This window comes from Gekko japonicus, unplaced genomic scaffold (genome assembly GCF_001447785.1).
Source record: "Gekko japonicus isolate JY-2015 unplaced genomic scaffold, Gekko_japonicus_V1.1 scaffold435, whole genome shotgun sequence".
In the NCBI taxonomy this organism is placed as follows: domain Eukaryota; kingdom Metazoa; phylum Chordata; class Lepidosauria; order Squamata; family Gekkonidae; genus Gekko; species Gekko japonicus.
In genome coordinates this window covers 158,590-169,932 of record NW_015161417.1, presented here as the reverse complement: position 1 = coordinate 169,932, position 11,343 = coordinate 158,590, and the positions used below count along the sequence as shown (strand labels likewise).

Here is an 11,343-nt window from a genome sequence, read left to right as displayed (position 1 = left end):
TTGGCTTCTTAGCAGTGTTGCAGCCCAGCCCAGATCCAAAGCTCACAATACCGTGAACTGCCCAAGTGTTGTCATTTTGGCAGTTCAAGGGACCACCAGAATCCCCCTGATACGAGAGAAACAACATTTTTAAAAAGTTAAAATGGGAACACGGAGAGAGTTTGCTTGATTTCCTTATCACAATCAAAAGCCCAGAGATGCAAGCAAATAGGCCATTAACAGGATCAAGACTTTGAGGGATTGGTGCCCAGAGAGATGGCCATAGAATAGAACACATTGGGAGTATCTGCTCTGCTGTTAACCTTTTAAAAGGAGAACATTAAACTTTAAAAGGCTAACAACAGAGCTAAGAGCTGGCTTCAAATAATGAAGTTGAGTGGAGGTGAAGCTGAAATCCAGTGGCACCTTAAATTTATTCCAGCATGTAAAACAGAGTTCACTTCATCAGATGACACAGAGTACGTATCCAGAGGACATATATTTATACCTTAAAGGCTACAGAAAGGAAGAAGTGGGAAGACACTATGAAGAGAGGTCAGATAGAAACAATAACCAAAGAGAAATCAGTCCATTCATAACAGAAGACCATTCCCAAATGTTGATGGATGGGCAGGCTTAACATAAACTCAGGTCTCATCAAGGAAGGTGCAGTGTGAGATGTAATAAACAGAACTAATTCACATTTCTAAAGGGTAGGTCAGGCTGAACGATCAGACTCCATTGTTTATGAGGGAAATCCAAGTCCTTGTTCAGACCTGGGAGAAGGACAGTCTTGACTCTCTTGATGAATCCTAATTCAGCATGAGTGGAGAATGAAGGGTTAAACCCCCACTGCTGTCCCTGCATGACCCCAAGGCACATGGAGGCTGTACAAGCCTGCAATTTCCATTTTAGGGACAGACCAAGGTGCATGATCTTCATCTTGTCTGTTTCGTCTTGAGAGACAGTGACTGACCCAAAGTCACCCCTGCACCCAGAACTTTATGGCTGAGATCTGAACCCAGATTTTGCTCATCCAAGCCTCAACATTCTACGTATTATACTTCCCCAGCACCATAGTGCTCCACCTCTGTTACTTCAATCCTCTTAACTACCACTCTGCAAAGTAAGCCAGTGCTGTTATCATCCCTGTTATACGGTTAAGGGGCTTCCCAAGACTCCCTTTGGCTAAGGTGAGACTCAAACTCAGGGCTTCCTAGCCCAGTCTCTTAACTGTTCTGCTCAGATTTTCACAGTGATCAAATATGAGCACATACAATCCTTATGAAGGTAAATGCTCCAGGCAAAGAGAAGGGGAAACTTACATTGCACCCTGAAGTGACACCATCTCCTCCTGCACACACCATTGTGGTCCGGACCGTGGAACCCCACCAGCCACGCTGGGAGCAAGTCTGGTGATCTACTATGGGCAGCAGAGCCTGTTGAAGGTCGTCGGAGATGGGACCGTTAGCTGCAAAACAGAATGAGCTGCAATCAGGGCTAATTCCCAGAAGCATTCAAAGAACCCGTCAATTACCTAAAGGAGCTCAGGGAGGCGAACCTGGCTCCTCAATTTTATCCTCACAACCCCCCTGCAAGGTAGATTAAACCTGCTGGCCCAAGGTCATATAGTAAGCTTTGCGGCTGAGTGGTGTTACCATGTGTGCTTCTAAATGTTTTATCTGAGCTATGATGATGCTGTACTGTCTGTAAAATGTCTTTACATTTCTGCATGTGGGATAAGGGGATTGCTGTGTTGTTAATAGCGTGCTCTGCACCTCATGCCTGCCTCTGGATGAGCAAGGCTTGGGTTGCTATGCTAAATGAACACGTGCTTCCCTGCACCTTCCCAGCGTGCCTCAGGACAGAGGAGACCGTCGCCATTAATGCTCAGCTTCTGGTTTGTGCATCACAAAGAACACATCCTTTATTGCCCTCCTGGACCAGGCACATCTCTGCAAGTCAAAGGTTACCAAGGGAACAGAACTTTGACACCTGGCCACATGGCTCCTCTTTGAAGTTAGGGTAGAGCATTTGAATATTGCCCCCTTCCCCTTAGCTAGGACGTCACAACCCTTAACCTATAGCATAGTAAAGGGGACGGTTTTCTAGGGGTTTATTGGCCTTAAGCCAAGCCCAAAACCTAGGTCTTAAAAAGAGAAACACAGCCTTTGTTTCTCTGGTTAACCCATCTTTCCCTCACCTTGCAACTTAAGTGCTGAAGGTGATTCTTACTGCGTTCTCTGGAGTCGCAACCAGAGGACCCGCACGTGTATGGCAGGACCATTCCGTGTGCTTTAGAATCCACCAGCTGATACTTGAGCTGCCCCATTCTTTCTACTGAGGAGATTTCTTCTCAACTTGGATCTCAGATAAGTATAAGTGATATCCTTCTGTGTTATCCCACTGTCTGTTGAGTTTATTACTTTTCATGCTAATTGCTTTCTATTTACTATTGTAACTAAAGGAATCTTGTGCAAATCTGCGAGTGTATCTGTTTTTGTATGCTTGGAAACTGCTTAGTAAAAGACAACATTTATTCATTAAACCTAGCGTGTTGTCTCACTTCCTGGGAGATAGGAGCGTTCGTTGCCAATCCGCCCTCTGTATACATGGGTAAATTACTCATGCCACGCCCACTGCCGTACATAAGACAGAGTTGGGCTCTCGGAACCATCCTAAGAGGAGTTTCGGTAACAGTGGGGATTTGATCCCACCTCTCTCCACTTCTAGTCTGGTGCTCCAACCCCACAGATAGAAGAAGAGGAAGAGGAGGAGGAGGAGGAGATTGGATTTATACCCCGTTCTTCACTCGGAGTCTCACAGCATCTTATAATCTCCTTCCCTTCCCCTGCCCACAACAGACACCTGTGAAGTAGGTGGAGCTGAGAGAGCTCTTTCGAGAACTGCCCTTGAGAGGACAGCTCTGAAGCAACGTATGACCGACCGAAGGTCACGCCAGCAGCTGCAAGTGGAGAAGTGGGGAATCAAACCCAGTTCTCCCAGATTAGAGTTTGCACTCCTAACCACTACACCAAACTGGCTCACAGAAGAGTTATCTGGAAGAGCACCAAACTCAAAATGCGTTGGAGGGACTCATCTTAAATCTGTCACCCAGGATCGCTGCCACCACACCTATGCAAGTAAAGCACACCTGGTTTAACAGAAACACTAATAGCGAGGCCCGTGGTTAGCAGCTAAAAACATTCCTTGCCATGAGCCTCAATAATCTACATCTTACTGGCATCGGCACTGCCCCCAGCAGCCAGCTCCCTAACCTCATGAACACTTGAAGCGGCCTTATACTGAGCCAGACCGCTGATTTATCAAAGTCAATCTTGTCTGCTCTGACTGGCAGCAGCTCTCCAGGGTTTCAGAAAGAGGTTCTTCCCATCACCTCCTGCCTGATCCTTTTAACTGCAGATGGTGGGAATTGAACGTGGGACTTCCTGCGTGCCAAGCAGATGCTCTACCACTTAGTCCCATCCCTTCTACAAGCCTGAGCACCCCCTTGCAACTCCCAGGTCTCCCTCTGTCTTCTTGGTGCTGGGGGAGGTCAACAGTGGGAGGGCTTCTAATGTCCTGGCCCCAGTGGTGGACCTCCTGATGGCACTGGTATTTCTGGCCACTGTGTGATAGAGTGTTGGGCTGGATGGGCCTTTGGCCTGATCCAACATTGGCGTCTCTTATGTTCTTATGTTCTCTCTCCTCACACGAGATAGTCATCAAAGGGTCTTCTGGTACCCTTTCAGAAGTTGAGCATGCATATGTCGGAGGTATAACGGCCTTTTGAGTGATTTTGCTCCGTCTGCCGAATCCCCTCCCATTGAATATTTGCCCGGCACCATCTATGTTACCTTTCAGGTGACAGGCAAAGCACGTCTGAGTTTTTGGTGGCTTCCCTTCTCCACCGCTATAGTTCTGATTAGTACGAAGCCATACTGCTGTTTGTAACGGTGGCTGTTTTGACTGTGTTGTGGTTTAATGGGTTTTTAAAAGTGGTTTTAGCTGGTTTGTTTTGTTATGTCCTGCAAGCTGCCTTGAATGTCCTGATTTGCGGCCCAACCGTGGCAAAGCCTCAGCAAATCGTTTTCACAGAGTGCCGCATTTGAGATTCCCCGGCGCATGTCCTACATGTGCCCTGTCGGCCCTGTTAAACTGAGGGTGAGGCAGGGTGAGTGGTGGTGGAATAATGTAGAAGTGGCTGCTGGGGGGGCTCATTCGCTTACTTCCTGTGTGTCCTACCTCCTCGCTGACCTCCTGGCCCCTGCCCAGATTGCAGAAGCGTTGGCCTTTGCAGTTGGTCACTATATGCAAGATAATCAATCTTCAACCTACTATATAGGCGTCCCCATCCGGTGATGTAGCAGGGGTAATCCTGGGCCAGCAAGGTGTCTGCGTCGGGCAGGCAAGAGGGCTGGATCGTGTCACTGAATTCGACGTGTTCGGCAAGCTTGAGAAGAGCAATGTCGTTCCTGAAATAAGACAGTGGCAGAAGGTGTGTGTGGGGGGTTGAAACTAGGGAGAGAGATCCTTGGACTTAAGCATGGACTATGCCTACCCCAGGACGACCTTTTCACCCAGAAGATAACTCTTCAAAAAGTTTCAGTTTAATTTCAGGTTCAGGTTTTTCTACAGGGCATGCTTTTCGGCATGCTGGAATTTCGGTGGGTGCGTTTTCAGTTGCGGAATTATTTTTCGAGCGCAATATTCGGATTCCAGGATCTCAGCACCCAAAAAGTATGGTCTGTAGAAAAACAGGAGCCTCTTAAGTTTGACACAGGCTAGGTCCTGGCATGTCTTCATCTGGCCCTGCCTCAGAGCATGTGCAGAGAGCACTTTTTAAACCAGAGCTGATTCTCTGACACCTGTTTGAGAGTTAACGACATGGTCTTGCTCAGTGGCGCAGACTCAGACTCTGGAAAAGATGATAGCCTTGGCATCCCTAGATTCAAATCCAAACTGAGATGCGACAGGCATGAGTCACAGCCACAAAGGTCCCACTAAGCCAGTGGCGCGGGCTATATAGAAACCAGAAGAAGAAGAAGAAGAAGAAGAAGAGATTGGATTTATATCCCGCTGTTCACTACCTGAAGGAGTCTCAGAGCGGCTTACAAACTCCTTTCCCTTTCCCTCCCCACAACAGTCACCCTGTGAGGTAGGTGGGGCTGAGAGAGCTCTTTTGAGAACAGCCCTGGAGAAAACAGCTCTGAAAGAACTTGTGACTGACCCAAGGTCACACCAGCAGCTGCATGTGGAGGAGTGGGGAATCAAACCTGGTACTCCCAGATTAGAGTCCACGCTCCTAACCACTGCACCAAACTGGGCTCAGTCTGGGTGCATCTTTCCTTGGGGCAGGAGATTATCCTCAGAACTGTCTGGTTCGTGCTACCTGCTCCCATCTTCCCAACAATCTGTTCCTAGATACCTGCTTCCTGCGCCACTGACCAAGCACCAGAATCCTCAGAGTCTCACACACCAAGGCTACAGGGGCAGTAGCTTCACCTTGCCCTCATGGGAACCTTATAGGGACCAGGCAAAGCTAAGAAAGGGTGTTATGGGTCACTGTTGTTGCCCAAATTATCTGGTCCCAATAGAAAAGAGCTTCAAGAGCCCAGTAGCACCTTAAAGACGAGGCAGAAGGTGTGTGGGTGTGGGGGGGTTGAAACCAGGGAGAGAGATCCTTGGACTTAAGCATGGACTGTGCCTACCCCAGGACTACCTTTTCACCCAGGAGATAACTCTCCAAAAAGTTTCAGTTTAATTTCAGGTTCTGGTTTTTCTACACGGCATGCTTTTTGGCATGCTGGAATTTCGGTGTGTGTGTTTTCATTTGCGGAATTATTTTTCGAGCGCAATATTCGGATTCCAGGATTTCAGCACCCAAAAAGTATGGTCTGTAGAAAAACAGGAGCCTCTTAAGTTTGACACAGGCTAGGTCCTGGCATGTCTTCATCTGGCCCTGCCTCAGAGCATGTGCAGAGAGCATTTTAAACCAGAGCTGAATCTCTGACACCTGTTTGAGAGTTTACGTTCCTATCTTCCCAACAATCTGTTCCTAGATACCTGCTTCCTGCGCCATTGACCAAGCAACAGAATCCCCAGAGTCTCACACAGCAAGGCTACAGGGGCAGTAGCTTCATCTTGTCCTCATGGGAACCTTATAGGGACCAGACAAAGCTAAGAAAGGGTTTTATGGGTCACTGTTGCCCAAATTATCTGGTCCCAGTAGAAAAGAGCAAGAGCCCAGTAGCACCTTAAAGACTAACAAGATATATCTGAAGAAGTGAGCAGTGACTCAAGAAAGCTCCTGCCCTGCTGCAAATGTTGTTATTCTTTAAGGAGTTACTGGACTCTTGCTCTTTTCTACTGTTACAGGCAGTCTAACACGTCTACCCATCTTGATCTATCTGGTCCCAGTGTTCTTTAGGGCTCTGCTTACTGTTGTCATCATGGATCTTTCTGTTTGAAAGGATTCATAAACATTGCAGGTGGTGGTGGAACATGCCGTCAAGTCACAGCCGACTTATGGTGACCCCAGAGGGTTTTATTAGCCACAAGGTATAGATAGGGGCTCTGGGGCAAGTGATGCTTTGTCTTCTTGGTGCTTGGGGGGGGGGGGGGTAAACGGGGGGGGGCTTCGTATTGCCTGGTGGACCTCCTGATGGCACTGGTATTTCTGGCCACTGTGTGACACAGAGTGTCGGACTGGATGGGCCTTTGGCCTGATCCAACATTGGCGTCTCTTATGTTCTTATGTTCTTATGTTTTTTCAGGGCAAGAGACTAATGGAGGTTGTTTGCCATTGCCTATCTCTCCATGATGGAGTGAGCTCCCATCTCTAGTTCAAGCTCCTGCCAGCCTAGCCATTCGAAAGCAAGAAATTGCAAGTAGATAAATAGGTACCACTTCGGTGGGAAGGTAACAGCGTTCTGTGTGCCTTGGTGTTTAGTCATGCCGGCCACATGACCACGGAAATGTCTTTGGACAGCGCTGGCTCTTCGGCTTTGAAACGGAGATGAGCACCGCAACCCTAGAGTCGGATTCGACTGGCTTTCGAGCAAGGGAACCTTTACCTTTACCTCTCTATAGCAACCCTAGGCTTCCTTGCTGGTCTCCCATTCAAGTACTAACAAGTGCCAACCCTGCTTAGCTTCTGAGGTCTGGCGAGATCAGGACAGCCTGAACCATTCAGATCAGGGCGGCCAGGGGGGTGGGGGGAGAGGTCAATTACATAACTACAGTTTAACCACAGCGAGGTTGAACAGTGTTTGGAGGGTGACTAATTCAGCTTGCCAGTTGGCACCCCAGAGCTAGAGAGAGAGAGAGAGAGAGAGAGAAAACGACACAACCGACTCCTCCCCCATGGACGCTGCCGCTCTGGGTGAGGCAAAAACAATCTAGGCAGCAGGGAGAAGGGGAAGAAAAATTAAAAGCTCGCTCACACAATCAGGAAGGAGTTCCATTTCTCATGCACGATCAGTTTCTCCACCGCTACGGCCACGGAACCGCGTTCTTCTTCTTTGAGGTTCTGTTTGCCCAGGAGAACACGATAGGTCCGACTGGAGCTGAAGAATCACAGAGAAGAAATCGATTCTGAGACAGAACTCTGGCGGGTGCCTCCGAAGCTTTTCAGCGCAGGCCCCGGTTCAGGTCCGGCTGCAGTGATCTTCCAAGGTTTGCTCTGCTGCAGTTCAGTGTAATGCAAGGCTATTTACCTGATGCAGTGGGCAGCCGTCAAGACCCAGTTGGATCCAATCAGGGTCCCGCCGCAAGTGTGGGCCCAGGCACCGTTCTTGTTGTACTGGAGGGAGACCTGAAAAGACAAAAGGGGGTTCGCTCCATTGGAAAGGACTTTGGTGGGGTATAATGCCATAGAATCCACCTTCCAAAGTGGCCATTTTCTCCAGGGAAACTCTGTTGCCTGCCGATCAGTTGTGATAGTGTGAGATCTCCAGCCACCACCTGCTTGCTAGCTGAAGGGTGTAGACTTTCCAATTTCCTGGGGGGGGGGGGCTGGGGGGGCCAGAGGCATTGCTTTGCTAGGAGCAAGGTTGGCTCCGGGGGGAGGCTGAGCACCTTCCTGAAAATTTCGGCGGGGGCTGACGCCCCGCCACCCCCACGAAGATTACGCCTAATCTACTAGGCTTGCTGGCTAAGCTGAATCATCACAGTGAGAAACACAAGCTGCCTGCTAGCTCTACTTGATGGATCATCACTTGGGAAATGTACAATAGGCTGCTGCATTGTTCGGGACAAATAACTGTACATTGGTATTTATCCTCCATCAGGAAGAAGACAGTTGGACTCTTCATGTTATATCACTTAGCTTAAAAGTGTTTGAAATGTGATGTTGCAGTTTGAAAGTGTTTACAATACACTAGAGTTGATGTTGTGTATAAAAAGCAAATATATTTAGCTATCAGTACATGTAAATATTGTGTTTTATTATTTCAACACAGTGTTTTTTGTGTTTAACCACCTGGAGGTTGACAAGCCTACTGGTACCCTTAACGGCTTTTAGTTCTTCTGGTGGCCGAACGTTCCGCAGGCCAACAATACCAACCATGAAAATGGGTCTTTTGTTCTCACCCGCAAATGAAACAAAAGCAAGGCAGTGTGGATGAGCAGGGAAGCCATCTTACCTGCCATGGCCAACTGTGGGGTCTAGCATCCACACCTCCAACTACCCGAGAGGTATTTGGCAAATATGCAGGCTTGCCACAGCCATGGGCTGGGTAGAAAAAGAAACGGGCAGGGGTGGGGAGAGAAAGTAAGAGGGGATGAACAACGTAGATACAACAGGTTGGACAGAACATTAACTAAAGATGTACAAATCTGACCATTCTTGTTTATTTCCTTTTTCATGTAGTCATTGTTTCCATTTCTATTGATAGCCTCCCCAACTGGTTTTTCCCCCATTCCACAGTATTTTAACATCATTTTAATGCTGTTTATACACAAATTGCTGCAAAAATGCATCCTTTTTCATGGAAATTGTATTGGATTTGGTTGGTTTCACTTTTAAGATGCTAGTTCATTTCAATCAGCTAAACCAACTGGAGGCTGAAGAGTTAAATGCTCTCTTCCTCTTCCGGAATGGTCCTGAGGCAAATTGAGGCAGCACAATGCAATTTGCATTTTATGGCCCGAATATGATCTTCTTGCAATTGTTTGAGCCCTCAGATAGGGGCAAAGGGGATTTATGCCTTTTTCTACCTTTGGAGAGTCGGTAACACTTCTAATAGGCCGTGCTGAGCTAGATGGACCACTGGTCACATTTGATATAAGGAAGTAGATCAGTTTAGCTGTCCTTGGAATTCAGTGTATTAATAGAGCAAAGAAATGGAGTTTTGTATACTCCTGGGGAGCGGATGGGATTAAATTTATACTCAGCAGACAATGAGCTACATGTTGCATATGGGAACCCTCCAGCACCCCCAATCTGAGCGCAGCCCTCCCCACAAAGTACTTACCACATGCCAGGAATAAGGCAAAAAAGAGAAGTTTGAACATGGTGACTGATTCTTATGTAGGCAGAGCCAGGGAAAAGTCTGCGTATTTATAGGGGGAAACCAGGCTAGATTCAAAGCCAAGAGCAGAAAGTCAACAAAAGGTAAGATAAAGGACCGTAATCTGACCTTGCTAAATTATCACTCGATAAATAGGGAATATTTGGAATCTCTGAGAAAGGAGGAGTGCCAATCTTGGTGGCCGTGACCATATTTCACACTCTGGCTGCCGAACTTTCTCACTGTGGTCTCTCTGCTTTTGAGTGAACCGCCTCAGTGTCATCCTTGTTGTCGTTGTTCAGTCGCATAGTCGAGTCCGACTGTTCGCGACGCCATGGACCACATCACGCCAGGCCCTCCTGTCTTCCGCCGTCCTCTGAAGCTTGCTCAATTTCATGTCCGTTGCATCGATGACACTGTCTAACCATCTCATCCTTTGCCGTCCCCTTCTTCTTTGACCTTCAATCTTTCCCAGCACCAGGGTCTTCTCCAGGGAGTGCTCCCTTCTCATTGGGTGGCCAAAGTCATCCTTGTGCCTCGATACAATACTTGGTCAACAGTTTGCTCCTTTGAGCCTGGGACACCCTGCAAGGTGTTTTGTCTGTTTCGGCCAGTGACATCCGCCTGGGGAGGGTGGGTGGGCACTGGGGAAACCGGGAGTTGGACCAACCATCGAGAATGAAGAGAGAACAGATGCTGCTTCATGGGGAGTCCAGAAGGAAAATCTGTTCAGATGGTTAAAGCGGCAATGAGTCAGATGGAAATGGGTGAATCCACCGTTCGCTCTGAATCCAGAGTCTGCTGGTTACCCAGCACCATCCAGAATGTTGCTCATAAAATGACTTTAGTCATTCCTACGTGAGAGTGATTGTTGTGTAACCCTCCCCCTCCACGCACTTTTTTGTGGGGGGAGAACTACCTTTCACAGTATTGCCGCCAGTTTGGTGTAGTGGTTAGGAGCACGGACTCAAATCTGGGAGAACCGGGTTTGATTCCCCACTCCTCCACATACAGTGGCTGGTGTGTCCTTGGGTCAGTTACAAGTTCTCTCAGAGCTGTTCTCTCAAGAGCAGTCCTCGAAAGAGCTCTCTCGGCCCCACCTACCTCACAGGGTGTCGGTTGTGGGGAGGGGAAGGGGAAGGAGATTGTAAGCCGCTCTGAGACTCCTTCGGGTAACGAAGTGCAGGGTATAAATCCAAACTCTTCTTCTCTTGTCTGAAGGCCAGATCACAGCCTCCAACTGATAAGCAAGACTAATGAGGTCTAGCAATGTTCGTCTGCCTTTAAATGGCAGTTTCCCCCCGCAGAAATCAGCGGGGGAAACTTACATAAGAACATAAGAGACGCCAGTGTTGGATCAGGCCAAAGGGCCCATCCAGTCCAACACTCTGTCACGCTTCTCCGAGCATGCATTACTGCCTGCAAATCAAGTGATTGCTGCAAGCACAGGAGCACTGAATAGTTAGAAGGTGGGCAACCGCAGCGGCTGCTTCTGAATCCAGGACAGGCAGGGCACAGATGCCGTTTCCCAGCCCTTTCCCATCTTGGCTAGAACCACCGTTTGAAACTAATGTTAGAAAACGCATGACCCCAGCAGCACCCCAGACTTCCCCTACGAAATTTGGCAGCAGCCCCTGGGACCAAAGGTGTTTATTAACAGATGCTCTCGCTGTTGGGAAGTGAAACAGACTTTAATTTCACAGTCCTATCATGGTGCATGGATGTAACCAGCTGGTCATTCCCAGCACCTTCCCACCACCAGTACTTAACTGGGAAAGAAGGGGAGGGGGAGAGCAAAGGAAAGCTGTGTTTTCAAATCAACAGATCATAGTGCTACATTTTTTAAAAAGTG

The 11,343-nt window shown here is 48.2% G+C and overlaps 1 protein-coding gene across 1 annotated transcript in view; it reads right to left on the bottom strand.

The window, feature by feature from the left end:
- CTRC (chymotrypsin C) overlaps positions 1-11,343 on the bottom strand; it is a 17,494-nt gene that overhangs the window by 451 nt on the left and 5,700 nt on the right. Inside the window, exons 3-8 of the mRNA XM_015427848.1 lie at positions 8,625-8,713; positions 7,698-7,795; positions 7,425-7,547; positions 4,318-4,454; positions 1,305-1,450; positions 6-106 (exon numbers count right to left, since the gene is read on the bottom strand). Coding sequence (XP_015283334.1) covers positions 6-106; positions 1,305-1,450; positions 4,318-4,454; positions 7,425-7,547; positions 7,698-7,795; positions 8,625-8,713 — 694 coding nt within the window. The remainder of the gene's footprint in view (positions 1-5; positions 107-1,304; positions 1,451-4,317; positions 4,455-7,424; positions 7,548-7,697; positions 7,796-8,624; positions 8,714-11,343) is intronic.